General features: G+C 44.4%; 1 protein-coding gene across 2 annotated transcripts; it reads left to right on the top strand.

Annotated features, from left to right (window-relative positions):
* Nucleotides 1-538: 538 nt before the first annotated feature.
* On the top strand, nt 539-22,260 carry LOC137268316 (tumor necrosis factor receptor superfamily member 5-like). 2 transcript variants are annotated; one of them, XM_067802866.1, is made up of 9 exons: nt 539-598; nt 2,305-2,496; nt 2,977-3,167; nt 17,698-17,879; nt 18,369-18,530; nt 19,415-19,586; nt 20,419-20,594; nt 21,139-21,225; nt 21,760-22,260. In XM_067802866.1, exons 2-9 carry the CDS (start codon nt 2,320-2,322, stop codon nt 22,011-22,013), a joined length of 1,401 nt encoding a protein of 466 aa, XP_067658967.1. In that variant the 5' UTR covers nt 539-598; nt 2,305-2,319; the 3' UTR covers nt 22,014-22,260. The 2 variants fall into 2 exon arrangements, with proteins under 2 accessions (XP_067658967.1, XP_067658968.1); XM_067802867.1 differs by lacking the exon at nt 539-598 and adding an exon at nt 1,672-1,695.
* Nucleotides 22,261-23,323: the final 1,063 nt, after the last annotated feature.

The following is a 23,323-nucleotide window of genomic DNA, read 5'->3' as shown; positions in this document are numbered from 1 at the left end:
TTGCCCGGCAATTATAGCAGAATATTGCTATGCTTCAGGTCCAGTATATTACTGGCATGGTCAGTCCTGACAACTAATCACACAATTCTTCAAAACCTGATTGAAACAAAAATTTGGATAATTTGAACGAATTAACCGTCAAGTATTTGACTTGAGAAGGTGATAGACAAGTGAACGATATTTCACATGAATACATCTGTCTGAATTAATATCACGTTACACAAAAAGTGCACTGCGAAACTGTAAAACACCCGAGGCGTGCTTATCAAGTATTATTTGATATCATCTCCTCTTTTACTTACTATCGCGTAAGCAACAGTTCTGTTCACTCACGCCACCGGTGTGAAAATAAAGATGACGCAAGGAAGATGATACCGTAACAACCGTTTGTTACTACTTGTATCAAAATACGCAAATATGTAAATTATTGGCAAATTTGTTTAGAGTCAAAGATCACTGTTCGAAATTGAAAGTTCAACAAGCATTAAGGGTCCCCAAACTGCCAATCTTTTACACCTGCGGTACGCAGTTCGCATGTCTATAGTATCAGTACAAATAGTTGTGCGGGTAGTATTATCCTACCGACAAGCAACCGAAGGTAAGGATATATCATTGATGTATTCTACTAAAATAATGATCTACATTATTAGGAGTTTGTTTTGTTATACGATAACTGACCAATTGAATGACATTATATTAGCACGTTTTTTACTGTTATTTAGACTTTCTTTCAGTCTAGCGCTGACGTATATAGATCAGCCCCTTCGCCTTATTACATGCTTCGCCGGTGTATAAGTGTGTGGTGTACTGTCGGTCACCGTCTAACGGGTAGGTGACAGAGCGGCATCGCCACCCTTCAACACAAGGGACTGTTCAACATCGTTTACAAAATCCAGGATAGTTTTGAATTACGCATACAGTTACCATTATTGAATTATTATGTATAAACGTGACCTACTTTCGTTGTAAACTCGGGTGTTTATCAGCTACCTTCAAATGAATGAAATACAAGTGTGGACATGTTTTGTAAGTATTGTGTGGGCGCAGCTGTCAATAACTTTCGGCCATTCGGACGTGTTACCTGGCGCCTAGGTAAGATTTTTTGTTCGTTTCTAATCGTTATTCCGATGAATACTTCAAAGTTGAAAATCTGTCCAAGGTAGCATGGTGTTTATTAATTTGTTTCCTAATCCTCGGAACTGAAATGGACAACCGTGTATCTGAACAGAAATATTAGCGGGCCGTCTTTTTCTTGAACCGTCCTTCTGAAATTTTGTCATGAGCAAGGAAATTGTTATTAAACCCGTTAACCACAGTTAAATGTACCAGTTCTGCGATTTTTTTTTCAGTAATTTCAGAAATACATATGTAGACATAATTTGACAAATTGCCTATATTTATCAGTCGGTATGTCGCAGCTTAGTTGATGTTGTTGGCAGGAGACGAACAACTTGTATCCTTTACACGTACGACACCAGCTTATATTAAGAATCCGTATTCATAATTACGCCCTTCTCATTAAAAACGTAATATTACAAAAACAAATATGACATGTCAAACCTTTTTGTCACGTCCTTTTTCAAGATAAACACAACGCCCCTGACGGAAGCAATGTCGGTAATACTTGAATTGAAACACGCTCGGTAATCATCGGAGATTTCTCGGGTCCGTTCCGTGATTTGTCGGTCTTGATGTGTGAGTTTCAGTTATTACCCATAAACTACCGATATCGCTGCAATTGTTTCGCGAGTGGGCTGCGTGTGTTTACATTTGAGATGCAAATCATTCAAACTTGCCGTAATTCCTTCAGTTACTTAGTTACGAATCCACGGAACCGTTTGTAGCTTTTAGGTCTTTCAACAATAATGTACATTGTATCTTGTTTCATTTACATCATAGAGTTTTTATTCAGCAACCCATACTTGTTGTAAGAAGCAACTTACGGGATATGGTGGCCCAAGATCGATGCTTATGCTGTTGATCACTGGATTGTCGAATCCAGACTCGGTTATATACAGAATACATATTTTTATAGCTGAGATGTTGGTGGGCGTGACGTGAAACCGCAAACATTTACTTCCAACAATCGCTTGTAGTATACAAAGTAAAATTTGGGGGCGGTGGGGTAGCCTAGTGGTTAAAGCGTGAGCTCGTCACGCCGAAGGCCCGGGTTCGATTATCCACATGGGCACAATGTGTGAGGCTTATCCCTGGCGTCCCCCTGCCTTGATATATGCTGGAATATTGCTAAAAGCGGCCAAAATCCAAACTCACTCACTAATTTCCTCACAACCTTCATTTCAGAATAAATGTTTGTTGATGTGGGATGATCCTGGACTAACAACGACGGCACACAAGTACACAGCGCACCACACGCCACAGCAGTCAGAGCAGGGCACAGCACCAAACATGGTGCTGTGCCCTGGGGCGGGCTTCTTCATGGTCTGTACTTTCTGTACGATTGTACTGGCGCAGATTCCACCCACCTCGGCTATTGTGAGTACTGCCAACGTCAAAACTATACTTGGTAAATGACAAATACAAAACTCAGATATAAGAATGCAAGACGTTTCAGTCTACTGTGATTTAATGTTTGTCCCAAAGTGCTAGAAACTGCTTAGCTTATTCAGACTGTGTCTACCCATGACGATCCAAAAAGGACGTGGTCGTCAGTAACCCATGCGTGCCATAATACTGACGGGATCGGGTGGTCAAGCTCGCTTACTTGCTCGACACGTCTCATTTTATCCCAATTAATGCTCTAGATGTTGATCACTAGATTGTCTGGTCCAGACTCGATTATTTAGCTGGAATATCGCTGCGTTTGGCGTAAAACTAAACTCACTCATTTGATGGATCATTGTCCATCTCGGTCAGCCGTCGGACAAGTTTGTAAAATGTATGTTTGTTATTGTCTTACGCTTCTGAATATATTAGGCGACGTTGTAATAAATTATTTGATTCCACAATTTACAGCCTGTTCAGGAGAACGGCAGAGACGGCCACCTGACGACGTATCTACACAATGGACTCACATGTTTCAAATGTGAGCCAGGGACCCATCTTGTTCGCCACTGCACTAGTAACTTCAACATGTCGGTGTGCGCACCCTGTCCACTCGGTCAATTCCAGACTCACTACACCCGGGCCAAAAGATGTGAGCCCTGAGTAGTATAGGTAATGAGAGTTCTGGACCACTTTTCAAAAACCCCCTCTAAAAAGCCTCATTTACTAAATGAGGCTTTGATGGGACCCTTAGCTCTTGCTACTATTGCCCCTACTACAAAACCACGCCATCACGTTTACCGTGACTTGGCAGGCGGTAACACTGTGCCGTACGGCACGATCAATAATTCTTCTCTTACAAACCCCCTACCCGGCCCACCCCTCAAGTAGTATAAGTTAGGTTCGTCGGCTTTCATATCCACTTTATCTATGTTGTAAGTTTTGACCGACCATATAGGATCGGTGGCTCGCTTACGGCTATCACCCTCGTGTTCCCCCGGCTGGTATAGATACCTCACTAGGGCCCTATCTGGTATCTGTTTCTCCTTCCCACGCAATGGAGCGGCCGACTCTGCAACTATTGATTTTAGTTTGATAGCGTCTGCCGGTTTCTTACCGGTGAGACGGGTGACTTCATGGTTGATTGCCGACACCACCTTGGGTAACCTCGTGACCCATTCAGTCGATCGTTTTCCAGGGGTGGTCATCTCCCTAGCATACTGATAGCCGAACAAGCGCTCAGCCAAAGTCCTATTAAATCTTTCAACTATGGCTTGGCTGCGATGGGCTCCGGCCGTACCACGCCTGACCTTTGTATCGTGTTTGGCTAGCAGTTGTGACACGGCACCCATGAACTCCCGTCCGGGGTCAACTTGCAGCTCTGTTGGCCACGTCAGCGGACTGCGTTTGTATATACGTTCGAATCCTCTGGCTACCTGGGCCGAATCTTTCGTGGTCAAGGGTTCGGCTTCCTTGTAACGACTGGCTACGTCCACTACGGTTAAGGCATACTTGTACCTCTTGTCGTGGGGTAGGAACAGTAGGTCTGCCTGGTGAACGCTATTAGGTATGTTAATACCGAACCTCCTTCTAGGCACGTAGCGTGGTGCCGGCAAATAGATCTGCCACAGGGCTTGTTTTTCAAGCCACGCTTTGGCTTCCTCCGGGGGTACTCGCGCTAGTTTAGCTAGCTTATCTACTGCGCTAGCTCCTTTCCAGTACCCACGCGGGCTGTAGTAAATAGCCTCAAATTTTTTCATATCCATACGCGTATGTGTTTATACCATCAATAGCTATCCAACGTTTCGTGTCCATAGGCGACAGGGACGTCTTGTTTATAGTCAGTCCGTATATCTTATGTCCATCACTTCTAAGTGTGTTCATTTTATGTCTAAAGGTACGGGTCTTGAACAGGGCTTCCTTGAATCTGGCGTGTTTGATGTGTTGTTTCACCACATACTTCTTAACCCCCTTAGCCTTCCGGATCTCGCTATTGTCGGCTTTCAGTATGGAGTACATCTTAGGCCTCAAACCTATGTACTCGGCTATGGGCGTGCCAGCACACTCGTCCTTCATCTTACCTAGGACCTTTTTATTTACCGTACTGTGCATGGCATGGGTCTTAGGGTAGTCGCTGGTGTCGTATAAATCGAGGTGTTTTTTCATGTCCTCGTACACGTCCTCGGTTCGAATCTCCATCAGCAGGGAATCCGTGTCAGTGTACAGCACTTCGCACCTGTCGCCGTACTGTTTCTTGAGCTCGTTGTAGTAAAAGTCGTACATCAGGTGTTTGGATAAATCGAGGATGCTCATCCCCACGTAAACAGGTCGGTTGAATTTTATGTGGCTTTTCTTCATGTGTAGGGCAGCCAGGTCGTCTGTGAATATCTTGCTACGGTTGAATGCCGGACTGGCTATCAATTTCCTGAGCTTGTCTTCCTCACTAGATCTAACCAGCTTCACGGTCACGCGTTTCCTCAGGTTCTCCATAGTCTTACCAAACACCGAGTTGTTCATGAGCTTGTAGAGATTTTTCTCGAAATCACTGGTGGCTTTTTTTCGTAGGTCTGTGTTCATTCTGATGTAGGGCTCCATCCATGGGCTCTGGTCAAACATGAGCACCCTGTGTATTTTGGCCAGCCTCATACCCAACGACAGGTACAGCTGTAGGTTGCGATAGTGAACGATGTACTTGGTCTTATTCATTAAGTTAGGCACGAGTTTTTCAACGTCTGTCACACGACCACCTGACAAGTTATGTTGGTACTCAGACATCCAGTCTGGGTTAACCCTCATACGTTCGGGTGCAAGGGGATAGCTGTTGTGCGATGTGTGTAATGCCTTGGGATACTCTAAGTCAACCTCGAGGATATAACCTTTGTTCGAATCTGGTGCAATGCTCATAACATCAACGTGGGGTACCCATTCGAATCCCCCTGTAGGTAGATACTGGCTCATGGCCCAGCCGTACAGGTTGTTTGCGTCGAGGTATAGAATGTGATTGGTTGGTTTGTTAGGATCGTAACCTTTCACGTATTGATTATTTGCTTTAGCGTATCGTTTGGATGCCATGGAAATCCCACCTCGCAAGCCTTTCTCAATGAATAGGTGCATGTCGTAATCTGTGAGCAATTCCAAATTAACTCCGGTCTTTCTAAGCAAGGCGTCCCACGACAGACCTGGGCTGGTGTAATACCATGCGGGGTCGAGTTTATACTGCTTTAAACAAGTCCGCCTGAACGTTTCAAACACGTCGGCTAACAGCAGTACATCTGTCCTCAAGTACAGGTCGTGATAATCACCCAGGTTCTTACAACCCAGTTTATTCCATACGTTACTCGCGTGCGAGTAATCGTCTCGTGAGACGGACGCCTCATTCAGCTTGCTATAAAAGCAGTCGATAGGAGGTAGTCTGGTCTCGGTGAACTTAGCCCAACTATCCATGTACTCATATGGGTACACACCCTTCCTCATAAGCAGGGGTCTAGTCTCGGCGTCTGTGTATCGATCGGTGATAGGGAAGGTATTGTTGGCCTTGACCAGACTGTCGAGTGACGACAGGAGGAATTGAAACGAGTCAATGAACCTAAGTCCGTTTAAGCTGAAGGAGATGTATCTCTCCATGTTGTTGGGGATGCATGATATATTACCATCGATTTTCGCGATGGCCTGCATGATCAAGTGTGAGTCGTACCCTCTCAAGTTGTGAAAGACAACGGGGATGGTTATTGTCTTAGGGTTGATTTTAAGCTTGAGGTTGCACGCGTTGTGAGCGGCGCCTCTATACTTACCAGTTATGTGACAGTGATCTCTCACCGAATCACCGTTAAGCGGTGAGTCGCACACGTGACAGTTAGTGCTACTAGCGTGAGCTAGCCTGTCGGCTCGGGTCATACGCATGGGAGCGATTCTATACAATGTATTCCTAATAATTTTTTCTTCCTCCTGCAAACACTTTAGAAACCTTTCAGCCGCGTCAGGGCCCCTATACACTACCGGAGCTTTCGTTTCCCCGTCACAACGGACGACAATGTATCCAAACGAACAGGCTTTATGCTCTTGTGTCTTGTGGGTGAAGCTACCCCCACTAGGGGGTGTGGGGGAATCCCCACCCACAACTAAGGCTTCGAAGTCGGCGTATATAATATAAGGTACAGACATTTGGTTCTTGTGGTTACTGAATTTTAGGATATTTTCACCTTCCTTAGGCATGTCGACTCGTATGGCCGTCTGCCCCACACCTTGGCAATCATCCCGGTGGGATTCTAATAAATCAGCTCGACTGAAACCGTGTAGACATCGTACACAAAAGTGTTTTTCCCCATTGTGTTTCGACTGGTCGTGCAACAACCGGCTGAGATGTTTTATCCATGTGTAGTGAAACTTGTCACCTCGCTGGATCATGAATATATTGATAACTTGGCAATCCTTCACCGTGCTGACCCTGTGTACTATTATTGTATTACCTTCGTGCCCAAAGACATTTATAGCCAGATTATTCTGTTTTTCTACTTTAGTGATCTGGGATAGGGGGGTGGGTTCATCTATACCATCCCAATTAAGCCCATCATCTTGGGGATAGCTAGAAAGCCTATCTGAATGAGTGGCAGCTGGAAATAAGGCTGACCTGATAGATATCCTCAGGCAATCGTTTCCTCTATTCTTAACGTTTACTATGGCATGTTTGTTCCTATAGTAGGGGGGCAAGGCTAGGTATGACCCGCCTCTGAACGGCACGTATTTAGCTATGTCTAGATAGACGTTATCGATTTTATCCACAGCCCACCCGGACCCCATGTGCGTGTAGCGTTCTAGGTATTCTCGTATCTGCTGAAAACTGGTATCGATTGATGCGTCAATGGTCTCTGTATGTGTGACGACCTCTTGTTTGCCTCGGAAGTAAGGTTGAAAATACTCAGTGACCCCTGTGGTGCCCTCCTTATCGAGCGACATTTTCACCGTGATCTGAAACTTGATACTTCCTAGATTATTTAGTTCCTGGTTGACCTTAACAGCTATCAGAGGCTTGATATCTGTAATGTCTATGTTTCTATCAACGTGCATGCGCCAACCTCTCAAATAGTTACCTACAGCGCGCTCAGTGCGCACGAACTGTAGGTCAATAGCTCTATTCTGCCGTAATAATTCTAAAAGCTGTGGTTTTCTCATACGGGAATACCCGCCTAAACCCAAATCGTGTGCCTCGGCTTTCAGTTGTTTTACAGTGGGACGTGCTACGGGGGCATGTGATAACAATGCGGTTAACCCGGCTCTCCCCAGGTTTGAATAACCCGTGTGTCCAAGCTGTTTTGCTTGAGCTTTTAACTGTTTTACCGTAGGAGGGGCTTCTAAACCTAGTAATCTCAACAATGCTGGCTTCCGCATTCTAGAATACCCGATAACACCTCTCTGCTTTGCGGCCCGCTTGAGCTCGCGCACAGTAGCCATAGTGTTTACACCTAAGAGAATCAATGTCTAATTGGTCGGCAGTAACTCTTAAAAAATATTTTCTGGTGGCCGGGTACAATTCTAGACATTCTGTCAAAGCGTCCCACGTACCTGGTAAAATATATAGTGTGGCTGTTTCAATCCAGTACTAGCCTTGGGTATAGTATTCCTTGTATTCACTTATACTCGAAAAACGTTCTATATGGTATTGAGACGCGATATCCCGCTCCCATTCGAAGGGGTGAGTATACTTAACACCCTCTTTAATCCATACCACGTCCACTATTATCTTAAATCTGAAGCTACCCCATAAGGCCAGCTCATATTTGAATATGTTTTCCACAGACATAGCTATACGTAGGTGTGTATAATCTCTAATTGGAGTCTATCTTGAGCAGTCGCCTACGTTCTTTTATGTAGCCTTTTTTATTCTCGTATATGAGTTGATGTCTGACTACGTTCGCTCCGTGAGCTTTACATAAACAGTAGTGTCCTTTAACCCCGATACCACACACAGAACACGTGTAGTTAGGACTTCCCATATGGAAACAACAGAACCCCTGATTCCTGCATTTCCTACCACAGGCCTCGGTCTTCCCCATAAGTATATATTCACATCGGTATGGAGCGGGTCTCATGTTTACTTATATAGGTATTTTAGTTTAATTGCTTAGCAACCAACGCAGTAGCTGCTATACCCAACACTATGAAGCCCAGTTCACGATTCATTTGTCCCTTGGATGGTGTGTAGTACTGAGCGAGTGTGGGTTCATTGAGCGCTTCCAATCGTTTACCAGTTAGTTTGTAGTATTCTTTCATTCCTTCATCGACATCGTAGAATGTTTTAATGGCATGGTTTTCACGCTTGAGTTGTTCGTTAATAAAATCGATCCTCTGGAGGCGTTTTTTAACGTACTCGTCCTGTGCTCTTTGTAATTTCTCAGTAGCGAGATCGTGTCGCTTCCTTTCTTCCTGTATTTCAGCCGCGTGATCATCTCGTAGTTTCGAGAAGAGGAAATTACTCCCGGAAAATGCCAGGGCATTCACTAACGCCCCACCAACCATCATAGCTATCGTGGCCATCCCTATATTTATTTCATTATATTATCAGGTATGATCCCTTGTTTTACTAGGATGTCTTTTGTGGCCATCGCCATACCAAGGTTCATTATGAGCATACCCATATCCTGCAGGTTGAAATCTAGCTTGATAGTTGGTTGTTTAAGCACCATTTTAGTCAACCGAGCGTACCCTACGGCTAGACTGGCTACCACTGTGGCGTGGTATGCGTCATTGACGAACGTTTTCCCCTCAGACATTATATATATGATATAAAATATTTTAAATTATAACATGATATGCGGGTCTACCATGGGGGATACCCCCATACCCCCACTGTTGGGGGTTACCTCACTGTTGGGTTGTGGCTCACTGTGGGAGGTGTATAACCATGTTATAACCACGGCAGCAGTTACGCCTACAGCCAACAACAGTCGGGTTGGGTTAGTCACTTTATGTTGGTTACACCACCGTTTTTTACCGGCAGCTACTCTCTTAGGATTCTTCTGCCTGGTTACTATAGGGGGTGTTGGGGGTACCACCACTGGGGTCTCCACCGTCACTGGTTCCTGTGAATCCACTGGGGTCTCCTCCTGTGCAGCATCCATCTATACTATTATTATTATTCTTTCTCTCAAATTGACAATGTTTTGCCGTGATAATCGCCGCCGTCACTGGAGCCAACAACATACCATATTTGTGGTACAGCCCGCAGCTGATAGAGCTCACGGCGTGTTCGATAAAAGGGTCTTTATCTAGGTCCTCCCACAGGTAAAGTCGGCGCTCTGGTGGAATGGGAAGGAAGTGTGATACAATACCGGTGTATATCTGGGTCATAGCCGATCCTATTGTCTTTGTCATTTCTGCTCCGAGCCGGGACTCGTATCTAGCGTACAGCTTATCGATTTCTTCGGCTGACATTTTGTGAATTTTATCCGGGGTGTAGTCTCCAAAGTAATGTTTGGCTTTGCCGCCAACAGCCAACGCCACCAGTTTCTCTCGCTTGTCATCAGTGGGGCCTGCGGGCGACAATTGTTCGAGTAATTCCTCACACTCCATCTTATAATATAACAAGTAAGATTTAGTTTTAACTATATAATACCCGATGCAGACAAAACACAGAGAAATGAAGGTTAAGTTGCACACGACAAATACTTCAAATATCATAGCTATGCTTAGCTTTGCTTAGCTTTGCTTAGCTTTAGCTTAGCTTTGCTTAGCTTTAGCATACTATATATGCTACTGGTTGGTCGGTCTTTAGAACGAGCTTAGGGTGTTTAGTTTCAGCGAGCTGTTTCTTCACCCGTTCCCGTTCTAATTTGCTCATCACATCGTTCTCTCTCAAACACTCCTCAAACGAATCCCTGTCCTTACAGTGAAATAAGGCCACCCATCGCGTCTGCTCCCTGAGGTCTTTCAACACCGAGTTGAACTTCTGCGTTAGCACCCAGACGCTGTGATTTGCATGCCGGCCGGAGAAGGCCAGGTACGATAGCATGTCTCTCTTTTTTGTTATCTCGCGATTAGCGCTGCAGTCGTCCAGTATGAACAGCGTCGGTTCCCCTTTAAATTTCTCGTGAAGAGCTTTCAACCAGTCCTGCAGGCGTGTTCCAGGGTCGATTTTGTGTACGTCCGGGTCCGTCATCACCCAAGGTCGCGCGTACGTTTTATTCATGCTCAGAGTAGGGCACATGATAACGATGTTATCGAACACATCCTTGTAGTAACCCTCCAACATATCCAACACGAAAACGGTCTTCCCACAGCCAGTCTGCCCGCATATGATAGCGCAGTGTGGGTCAGTGGGGAGGGGGAGACCCCCACACCCCCCAGAGGTTGGTAGTTTATTGGGGGGTATGGGGGGGTACCCCCCACTAGTAGATGGCTTGCACGAATCTCCCATTGTCTATATTAAGTTGCGCGTCCATAATAACGTACAGATATAATTTCAACTTACCAGCGGTTTGAGCCTTCTTAGTAATCTGGATGGTTATCCCTTCGCTGCCGTTATCTATACGGCGCCCGCTACCGTGCAGTTTATCATCATCCGTGGATCGCATGTCCAACCATAGGGCATACTTGGTGGTCAGGTATTCACCGATCTGCACGGAGCCGAGGTCCAGGTCCTTTGTTATGTAATCCCCCACTGGTAGCTTTTTTATCTCATCCCACTGCTGGTGTGGCCTCATACCATGACTGAACAGCTGGTTGGGCACGCCCTCGATGGTAACTTCCACCTTTTCAATCTCGGGGTTGAAAAACTTCTCGCTGTCCCTCCGGAATGGATCGTAATCCTCCACGGGGACGACCAGGATACCTTTCATCGATCGCGCCGGCACGTTCAGGTTGATATTCCACACAGTGTCGCTCTTATCTCGCACGACTGATCTATGCCTCAGTACGCGATCGTACAGGATAGCCATCTTCCCAGAGTACTGGCTTCGAACCTGCCTGGCCAGCTCCGGGCTAGTGACCATGTCGAACTCCAGAGAGATGTTGTCTATGGTATAACTAGCCTCATCACCGTTCGGCGTACGCACTACTTTGCTATAGTCGTTAAACGTGAGCTCGTATTCGAGCCTATCACCCAGCGCGGCCTGGTAAAACGGCGCGTGTCCCGTGAGCAACTCGAAGTCGAGCGGCACGCAGAATCGATTCCCGTATGCTAGAGCGATGGCCTTTTCACCGTCCGATAGCTTGTCTTGCTGGTCTGTCGTGAAGACGTATCCTATGCGCGCCCGGGTTGATTTGCTGATACCCTGGTACACATCATTGACTCGTTCTCTCTCGCTTTTCCAGAGATCCTTGTAGCAGTGAAACACGTCGCTGTCGTCGATGCTCAGTACCTCGTTACCGCTGATCTTGACGGTCGTTTTCTTGATGATAGCTCGACCCACGTTCCGCACTAGCTCGCGTTTGTCGTTGTCGGAGGTCAACGTGATATTGAACGCCAGTCGAACAGTGCCTGGTACAATGAGGTCATTCTCACCAAGGTTTGGAAATCTAACCAGCAGAGTTTGATTCTGGTCTATCTTGCTGGGATTGTTGGTGATAGTCACCGACTGTCGCACGGCTCTGGCACCTAATGGCTCTCTCAATCTTCTGAAAGGATCTAATTTTCTACCGTACATTGTTATATAAATAAAATATATTTTTAATACTAATGGATGAAGATATAGATATGACGGAGATGCCGGGCGCTAGTGCCCAGGCATATGATGAGCAGGAGACCTCATTTACTAGTTCACCATTGAACCAAGAACTCTTGGAAACAACGGTAGATGATTATTTCGAAAGTTTAAGAAGAGATAAAAACTACGTTGAACCACAGGGTCGATACCATAAGGATTTTTTTATTGATACAAAGGGTGTTCTACGCCTTAAGTCTGACCCAGGGGTTGACCTCTTTAACAAGAGCAATAAAAAACCACTGGCCTTGTCAACTCTAGCCAGCCGCTATGGTGTTGAATTTATCCGTAAAAATCTAAACATGAATGATTACGGTGGTGCAATACCTAAGGCCGTTAAAGAAGATCTGCAAGCTACCAGATCCCACCTCACCACTAGAGATGAAATGACACCACAGCGTGCTACAGAAGCCTCAGATAGCATAGAAAAACTGTTGAGCACCTACTGGGACAAACCGTTACCGGGATTTGACTTTCCGGTAAGGGAACTGCGCGGCTTAGACAAAGCCGTGAAACTCGTGCGTGGAGAACTCGTGAACAACATGGGGAAACTGAACGAAATCGACGAGCACATCGCTAGGGAAAAAACCAAACTCACCGAAACTGACGACGATGATATGAAGCGTCGTATCAATGAACGAATACGTGATTTAGAAGACGAGAGACGTACACGATTGGAAGCCGCTTCCTCGAATCGTGAACATCTTCGATCCCAGATCAGTCGCATTCGGGAAACAATCGATAGAATACTGAACGAGGATACAACTTTAGCCAACAGGATTCGGATATTGTTCCGGGAGCAAGGGGTCACCATCGCCAGCATTCTGACTGCATTGGGTTTCATCATATCAACCTTGGTGGTGTCACTGGTGGGGGGTGCCCCTGTTGGGTCTACAGGAGGCGGCGGAACTCCAAGTGGCGGTGGGGGTGTTAAAGACTGGATTAAAAAACTCGGGGAAGGACTAGCTAAACTGGCTGGTAAAGCCGCCGAAGCCCTTCCCGGCATCCTGGGTAGCATCGTCTCGTGGTTGTTGAGCGCTCTGTCTAAAACTGCCATGTGGCTCAGTCAAAACCTGTGGGCAGCCATCGTCGCCGTGGTGGGTCTGGTGTACGTAGCGGCTAAGAAATCTTTAACCAAATAAGTCCCAAAGTTACCCCACCAACCACCAGGGCCGTTTTATTATCAATATGCTGCTGATAGGTGGTGGAAACCCCCACACCCCCCGGGGGTACCTCCACATGAACTTTAGGCTCCGGTGGTGGCGCAACTATACCCGTTTCATGTGGTTGGGTGTGTGGGATATAGGGGGTGTTAATATCGGGGTTGATACCCAACTTTTGATCCTTCGTGGCTATGACTATTTCGTTGTTATAACCCACCACTTTTTTTATTCTCAGTTGCATATCACTCGGAGACATGTACAGCCCCACGCCGAACACGTAGTTGACTTTCGATCTGGCGTATTCTAACACGTTTTGGTAACGACCGATAGCCCTCGGGAGATCAACTGGAGAATTGATAGCATCCTCAACGTTGGAAACGAATTGTGTCTGAGTGTCGTAAGCAGTTCCCTTACCGAGGATGTTAGAACGCGTCATCGACTGCGCACCCAACAGCGCCCACACGTACGTTCGAATCGAGTCGTTCAAGCGTATTGTACCAGCACGAGTGAATCCTTTCGATGTTTTTGAGATCATTTTAGTCCAGGCTGTGGCTGCATCAGGACTTGTTTGTTTTATACAGCTGACATGGATCTGTTCATTCGTTGTGGGGCCTGTAAATGTATGACGGTGTGGGTTGTATGAACCATCTTTAGAACCGGCATAATATTTTCCGGACCTGTAGAAGTACACGAGAACTATACCGAGACCATGGTTCACACCAGGAAGGCGAAAGTCTTTATTCGTTGGAATCTCAAACTCCCCACAAATACGTTCATAAGCGCGTCTATCATAGGGGTTATTCGTCATACTCCACGCTTTATCTTGGGGAAGAGGAGCACTTATTTCCTTCAATATTCGTCTCGTTTGATAATAAATATGAAACAAAACAACCGCCTTACTCAGTTCGTCTATACCGTAGTCTGGTGTCACACCCGACCCTGTCGTCGCACACCACACAGCAAAGTTGAGTTGGTTCTGCCAAAACTGCATTGGGTTTTGATTCCAGTTTACCACCGCCTGCGCGTTATTAACGGACACGACATACTTTTCAAAGATATCAATAAAAGTTGTTTTAAACCCCGTACCATCTGCATTCACCACGATTTTCAAGTGTGCTAAATCCATATTATAATATATAAATTATATAATATAATATGTACATAACACTTCCAGGAATAACGAGCGGTGAGGCCGTTCAGCTGACGCACGCGATCGATAACACGTCAGGTCAACTCGAAGTCGCACTCTGCGATATCACCTACCTACCGCAATGGACTAACATTAATATCAGCAACAATAAGCTGTTCGTCAGTGGAACTCGCAGTCAAATAACTGACGGCTACTACAGCGTGTGCTCGCTAAACGACGAGGTCTTCAAACCCCTGGGAGCCGAACTCAAGATGAACGACTCAAACGGCACAGTGGTGTTAATCAACAACGGAAGAACCTCCTTGAGGCTCGGCCGACCATTAGCGAGGATACTCGGTATGTCTCCTGACGAGATAAAACCAACAACAACCGTCACAGGCACGAAGTTACCCGAACTAGTACCGTACCGAGAGCTATACATTCATCTCGGTCAGGTGAGCACAACGTATAACATTCAAGGAGGCCACCCTTCCACTATACTGAGAGCAGTGCCGGTGAAAACTGAGAAATTCAACGACGGTAGAACCGAGTCATTTTCACCACGGCAGTATAAGAGATTAACCCAGGGCAACATACCTGAGCTGACAATATCGGTGTTAGATATAAATCATAATCCTGTAAATATAGGATACCTCAGCTTAACGCTTCACGTAACATGACCAGCGCACAAGGGCCCGGAGTGAAAAAATGCGTCAATATCGGGATCTCCGACCTCGGAGACACACGCGGTTTCGACGCTCCCGGAGTAGATGGTAAATCGTATGCCTTGCAACTGAAAAACAACATTTACAAACGCGTTGAAATCCCCTCCGGTGGAGCCCTAAGTGATATGATAGATACCACAGGAGCAACAGCCAACACTAAGTACGCCCTCGTCAACACCGGTGATGACAACTGGAGAATATACCCATCATTCGGAGGTAAACTGTTCGATTTAGACGATGTTGAGAGCACTACCATCGTCAAAAACAAACCATATATGCTCGTCTTCACCGAAGATGATAAGTGGGTGTTGTTACCCGATAACAAATGGTTTCTCAATATTAGACTCGTCTCCCCTTACGTGTTCACGGATAACAAAGACAACCACCTAAACAAAGTCGTGAACAATGGAACCCTGCTCGTGGCTTACGTCCCAACTCAGAGACGTAGCATAGTCGTCAGCCCAGTCAACACTATAGCAGCCCACATGCTATCGAGTAAACCAGCCATGCAAAACGTGAAATTGCAGTTGGTGTCTGAATTCGAAGGCGTGGTTAAGATACTAGAGAGTCTACCGGCAAACTCAACACTATTCATCAAAGTCTACCTAGGGGAACCATCGGTGAATGATGTTGAGATCGTGAAGGGGATCAAACTCGGGTGGGTGAAACGACACCAGTATCAAGTTTGTAACGTTTACGTGCGGGTGGGTGTCGACTCCAAGACCAGTCTGCAGGGGGTCAACGTGATCGTAGAAAACAAGATATCATTAATTAATATCTTCCTGCCTGACAACATACACTTCATGGGTATTAAGTTAACCCCTGAATTATTATCAGAAAACCAGTTGGAAATTATATCATAATAGTATAATAATGACCAGTCATCATCCCAACACTACACTTAACGACCTGGGAGATACGGAGGGGTTCGATCAGCCTGGTGAGGAAGATGAATTATACATCCTACACTTCAAAGACAACGTGTACAGACCGGTGCCGTTACCAGATTTTAAAAAACCTAAATGGCTGATCAACTTAACACCCACCTCACCTTATATCACAATAGACGAAAATAATTGGATCACTAAGATTAGGAACAACGGTATCTGGGCCGGGGATTTCATTCCGGAGAGGGAATTAGCACCCAGACAATCTAATGGTTACGACAAAAAAGGGTTATCAACTTTCTTCGAAAATAAATTAACATTTAGTAATCCTGAAATAATAACCCCCCCTTTCACACTCATCATAGAAGTCTTCTTTACGGATTCATTCGATGAAGACCTCCCAATAGTACACCAAATTTTACCCGGGGTGTCAATACGCTGGGGTTACACAACCGATTATTGTCGTATTGTTATACAACAGGATACCACGGGTCCTATAAACCACTTAATAAGCCCCAGTGAGGTTTTTATTAGCATAGGATATTTTATTAGCCTCTCACCTATTACCCTGACTAATAATCTAGAACTTATAGGCTTCAAATACATTGATAGATTTTTAACTGAACCCCAATTAAAATATCTTTCAAAATATATATTATAGGATGGGTCTGTACCCAGTCGTAGAGGAAGTAGCTAAGACGTTAGAAACCGTAGATGGGTTCCGCTTGAGGCAGTTATGTGATGTAAAACGTCAACTAGAACAAGACCGTGACACGCGGAAAGCACTATGTAAAAAATATAATAGAGCTTTCAATATCGTGGATGGGGCTGACACTACCCTTATGGCAACCAGCATGGGACTAGGGGCGGCAGGTGTTGGATTATTAACCACCATCGTGGCTGCACCTATAGTGCTAGGTATTGAAATAACGGCTGGGGTGACAGGGTTGGTAGGGTTGGCTCTTAAGTTAGTATCACGCAGACTTAATCGTAAGGCATTGAAACACGACGAGATCAGGGTTCTAGCCGAAGCAAAACTCAACACAGTGAGTGAGCGAATTTCCACGGCACTCTCTGACAGTAAGATCTCAGAAGAGGAGTTTAGTTCAATCCTCTCTGAACTCAAAAAATATAACGGAATGAAACAAGATATTCGATCCAAGTCTCGTAAGTCTGCTATCAGCGAGGACGAGAAAAAAAAGTACATAGCACAGGGAATACAAAAAGCCCAGCAAGCCTTTATTATGAACACCAAAGAGATCGTAGGCGGTTCACATTAAACTGTTTCATTGATATAAACATAACATAGCCGTAAGCGAGCCACCGATCCTATATGGTCAGTCAAAACTTACAACTGTACTACTTGAGGGATGGGCCGGGTAGGGGTTTTGTAAGAGAAGAATTATTGATCGTACCGTACGGCACAGTGTTACCGCCTGCCAAGTCACGGTAAACGTGATGGCGTGGCTTTGTAGTAGGGGCAATAGTAGCAAGAGCTAAGGGTCCCACCAAAGCCTCATTTAGTAAATGAGGCTTTTTAGAGGGGGTTTTTGAAAAGTGGTCCAGAACTCTCATTACCTATACTACTCCCTGCCACACCCACTGTCTCCATGACGACAATATGATTGGAGTCAAGCTCTGTTCGGCTACTGAAGATCTTGTCTGTAAGTGCAGGGAAGGGTACTATGAACACAGGGTGGAGATTGGGCATGCGGTAATTCGCACCTGTGTTCCCTACTCGACTTGTGAGCTGGGTCAGATAGTTGTAAAGAAAGGTTTGTATAATTTAATTTATATTTGAGCACAATTAATGTGAAACACGAAAGTGATCATTTCTTATGATTAGTATAATATTTTAATTTTTAAGTATGTTTCATATTGATTAACTTTAAAAATCTTCCTCCTATGTTTTGAGTACGAATTATGTTTTTTGCGGTGTATTTTTATGTTTATAGATTTTGTTACATCATAGCAAATTCTATTTTCGCATCAAATACTATTTTCATGTTGCGTCGTAACACAGAAGAAATTGTAATTTTTCAAGCAGTGAAAGGTTGGTTGGATATCTTAGTGGTTAAAGCTTTCGCTCGTCACGCCAAAGACATGGGAGCGATTCACTGGCATAAAACCCAACTCGCTGTATTAAAAGGTCTATGAAAATGAGGCGTCACACTCGGACATATGAACAAGGACTATGTTTTTAAAACCAGGTATTCGTAATTGTTAAATATGTTCACAACAGTGGGCTGTAACATATCACCCAGGTACAGACTTCGCCGACCAGGAGTGCGGCATCTGTGAACCGGGGTTCTATGCCAAGGGAGACAACTGTCTACCGTGTAGTTCATGCCGTGGCAACACTACAGTTCTGCAGCCATGTGACGTCAGAGCTGATACGGTCTGCTCGACAGATCAACAAGTAAACAGTAGGTATTGAACCAGTTTGTTTGGTGATTACATTTTCAGACAGACTTACACTCTCAGTAAACAATTGTGCACATCCCTTCCATATCCTGCCGGAATCATGCTGAAAACGAGGTAAACCCATTCTCACTCACTTTTGGGTGGCCTCTTACGGATCCGGCAACGAACGGGATCGGGTGGTCAGATTCGATGACTTGGTTGACTCCCAATTGCGTGGGTCGATGCACATGCTATTGATCACTGGTTTATCTGGTGCAGGAATGTTTTACATCGCATCGCAGCAAATACCGATATTAAGATCCTAACGGTAATTAAACAAACCACCAACAACCTCAGTTTCAACGTCTTCACATGAAAGCAAGCGTTGGCTGGTCACACCGAAGATCTAGGTTTGATTACCCACATAGGTACAATGTGTGAAGCCCAGTACACCCACCGTTATATTGCCTGTAGACTGCTGAAAACCAGACTTACTCACTCTTACGTATGTAACATAATGTAACACATTACTGTACAATGTGTTCAGAGTTACTGAGCTGCATTAAGCGTTGCAGGAACGCCTTAGTGCTAAGGTAATTGTGGTGAATTCTTTCTGAAACCTGAATTCCTTCTGAAACTAGATCACAGCAGACATAGGGCTATGATGGTTTTGAGGAATGAAGCTATATCTGATACATCGCGTTTTGAAGCGAGAGTCAGCTCGGAGAGTAAAGTAATGCAGGTCCTTAATGTTTGACACTTTGATAAAACTTTGATCATTGGTTTCTGACTATCCCAAGGAACGCCACTCCACACAGCTATTTGCGTGACTCAAGCGACTTACAACCCATGTCTTTCTACAGTGTAACTACCGAACGGTGACTTATAGACTGTTTGATCTGTTTAGGCACCGGCGTCGAGCGACCTGATGAAGTGGATGACGACACTGACGCTGTAAAACTGGTTAGCATTGCGATCGGTATCTTGATGTGTGGCGGTTCCATCATTCTCATCGCTGTCTTCCTCAAACGAAAACGGCGACAACAGAATGATGACAATACTGTACAGACTGACAAGAGGTAAATCACTTTCATGTATATGCTTCCATGCTAGAGAGAGGTTTATCGTTGTCAACTTCTTGATAATGAGGACCACAACGTGTCCGAGCATACCCTTATTCCATATTGCTGGAAGCTGCATAAAATCACTTTGAACTTGATTGTGTCATATAAAAGCTTTTAAGGAAATATACCTTTAGATTCCTTATTACTGATCTGATATGTACACCCGTTTACTCCTTATCCACAATTGCCTATTGTACCCTGTCACACGTAGCTCACGAGTTCAGCTTGAAAGGACGGTGATACGTGTGCGGTAATACATGTAAGAAACTAGACAGAGCTAGACGTGTTACCGTGAGCCAGTTTCCATTGAATGCATCTCACAAGTGTATCAACGTTGTCTTTTTGTAGTGTTGCGGTTACTGTTTCCAGTCCATCAACGTTTTGGTGATTAACATACACTGATTGTTTTATGAAATTAACTTTTTCGAGTGTATGTTTTGCTGTGCCAGACAGAGTGCTCCGTCATTATCAATACACTCTATGAAAGATATCACGGTCTTGGATAAGTACTGTCAACAACGAACCATTTCGAGCTCTTCATGCTAGAAGTAAACATTTGGATCCACAAAAAAACGTTATGGCGATATAACCACTGATGAAAAATCATTGGTCCCAGATTGCCGAATAGAATGTTATGTCAATGAGGCACTGACAATGAGTTATGGCAACAGGTGTTCGTTAAAAGGTCATTTAGAAGCATGCTTTGCTCAACCGCTGATATCTTGCTCTCAGAATATGCATACGCGCTTGGAGACATTTCTAATACCTTGCTTATCTTTGCCCACAGTAACGTTCCACTGTTAGTGGTAAGGACGCCACCAGCGACGGCAACGTCCACGTCTACGCCGCCGGTGACGGCCGAAGACGTGAGGAAGGCGTCAGTGAAGCGACAGCGGTCAAGGACACTCAGCGACAGCAGCGTTGTCAGCGCAAGCACCCAGATCTACTTCTTCTCACTTCAAGGTAATACACCTTTGATCTGAATGGCCATACAGGCTCTAATACTGACACTGAGTGTCATAATCTGCAGTTATGTCCCTTTGGTGTGACAGAATCATGTAATCTAACCATCAGTGCTTGTGTATTTTAGTGAACTGGGTCATCATTTCGGATCATAGTACCCAATAGTTCACTAGTAAAGGTTTAATTAAATTTGAACTTGTTAATGTCAATTATGGTGATATAAATATGAAATATAGGTTAGATTTAGGATTACGCATTCTTAGAAATATATGGCACATTTGGTCATTTTCTAAAAGGCATTGTCCATTCCATGCAATTATGAGTCGTATGGCGGATTACAAACGCTGGTGATAAATTTCAGTATTGTAGTTTAATTTAAACACACAAATAAATAATGTGTTCTGTATTACACATTTGAAATAACTGTGAATGTATATCCAACAATATTTAACTTGGAACAATAAGTTTTCACGTTGAGCTAACGTTTGCTCTGTCATAAATTTACGATTGTATGTACTTAACGGTTTGTTTCCAATAATTGCAGATCCTGATGCATGGACAGGAGATATCTTCCCAATTCTGCAGAAACATCTAACAGGAAACTGGAAAATGTTTATGCGACACTTACCAGGTAATGTGCATGTAAGAACAACATCCAAACACATCCCCTATATATACTTTCCGGTAACCCCTGAAGATCCATGTACGAGATGGTCTTCAGGAAATCATGCTTGTCGTAAGAGGAGTCCAGCGGGCTCGGGCGGTCAGACATATGACATTGTATCTCATTGTATTGTTCATGATGTTGATCACTAAATTGTCTGGTCCAGACTCGATTATTCGACTTTCATAATCTTCACAACAAACATCCTTCATATCAAATAGATACTTTACTGAACTGATAAAATCAGCCCTTTCAACTTTTTATGTCTAGTTTAAACGGACATGTACGAATGGCTCTTAGAGTCACGAATGCTATTTAGTTTATCAAGTTATTATCAAGAGTTTGCAATATTTCAAACTATATTTTCACTAGTATTTGATGCATTTTGTGTGTATGGTGTACATGTACTTATACACACATGCATTCATCTCTCAGTTTTGCGTATAAGAATGATTATTTTGGACCTTTGTTGATTCTAGTCGGGTTCTATGTACCACACAGGTGACGAGGAGTATGCATCTTGTATCGACGCTCGCTGTGAACAGATTTGTGATGACATCAGGAACGACATGCAGGAACAGATCTATAGAGCACTCAGGGAGTGGGAACACGCCCACCACTGGCCCATCGTGTCCGTTGAGAGCGTACTGTGCGCTTTGCAGACTATTGGTGGGTGCGAGACTATGCGGGAGAAAATATTTAAGAAGGCAACGAGGCTAGACGAAAGACATTCAGAACAAACCCAGGACGCGTAGATATTCGTGCAAAAATAAGAAAACTTCTTTAACGAATCCGTTTTATCAGGAAACCCCACCTTCCAGATCATGAGAGTTTGATTTACAAAATACTAAATGATATTACTTTACATGCGTAACGATGTTTCGTTAATGCGGACATACGTTGTTCGGGACATTTTTTATGGCAACCGATCAAATTGAAAAGGATCTTTTGAATATTTTTCCTTTTCTACGGTTTAGTAATAAAGATTTGATTTATGACTATTTATAATGTAGTATGATTTCTTTCCTTACTTTGTAGCTTCATGTACTAATATTTGATGGACAAATGATGCATCACCTCTGTCCTCACACTTTATAGATCTGTAGCATTCACAGATTACCAAAGCTTCCACTTGGCTTTTGGATATTCATTCTATACTACTGATATCATGTTTATGACGTATATGAAGCGAGGGGGAAGCATAATGCTTGAAGCGTTCGTTTCTACACCGGCACAACGTGTGACGTCCATTTCTGGCGTTCAGTGCCGTGATATTGAAGGGCAAACCATATTCAGTCACTTACCCTATATGTTATAGCTTGTCTGCCTTCGACCCGTGAAGATTTGGGGTAGAATAGGTTTCCAGAATAGGTCTTGCCATCGCTTCCGAGTTGCGCAGATCGATGTTCACCCTGTTGATCACTGGGTTGTCTGGTCCAGACTCGATTATTTACAGACCACCGTCATATAGCTGGAATATTGCTGAGTGCGGCGTAGCACTTAACTCACTAACCCACTCACTCTTTGCCTTTCATCTCGAATCAATGTGTTATTCGCAACCATAAGTACTTTGTATCTCATTCTTCCGACCCGCAAGCGCTGAAACCGAACGCCGAGCAGCCTGATTCCCCGTTAGCGCAGGCGCATCAGACCCAGCGAACAAGGCTGAGCGACGAGTTGAGAAACACACATTGGACAGTATCCTGCTACATTCAGTGGTTCTACATTCATTGATCTCTCCTTCATCATCAAGTATGCTGTCGCTTAGTCGCTAGTACTACTGAAACAAATTATAATCCTCTTATTTTCTGTTCGTCTATTCGTAAGCTATGGAGCTTCTTTAATTTTTGATCTGGAGAGCCCATAAAGCACACATAGGGTTATCATCTTACTCCTTAAGTTCCTGAATTTTCTGTATTGAGTTAAGTCCCTTTGGGTCCCCAGGAACCTATGACGTGGACTTGACATGTTAGTAGTTTACGATGTGTAGGATGAGGACTATTTTATGGACATAATTTACAACTTCTTTATTTTGTATTAGCGACGTTTTTACATAGATTCTAAT

This window comes from Haliotis asinina, chromosome 16 (assembly GCF_037392515.1).
Source record: "Haliotis asinina isolate JCU_RB_2024 chromosome 16, JCU_Hal_asi_v2, whole genome shotgun sequence".
Classification (NCBI taxonomy): Eukaryota; Metazoa; Mollusca; class Gastropoda; order Lepetellida; family Haliotidae; genus Haliotis; species Haliotis asinina.
Note: the sequence above shows the minus strand (reverse complement) of the source record. Positions and strands in the feature narration are given on the sequence as shown.

Coding starts and splice junctions, on each gene's coding strand:
- LOC137268316 (XM_067802866.1), top strand. CDS start 2,320: ATGTGGGATGATCCTGGACTAACAACGACGGCACACAAGTACACAGCG. Junction 3,168..17,697: donor GCCAAAAGATGTGAGCCCTG/AGTAGTATAGGT, acceptor TACTACTCCCTG/CCACACCCACTGTCTCCATG. Junction 20,595..21,138: donor CTACTTCTTCTCACTTCAAG/GTAATACACCTT, acceptor CAATAATTGCAG/ATCCTGATGCATGGACAGGA.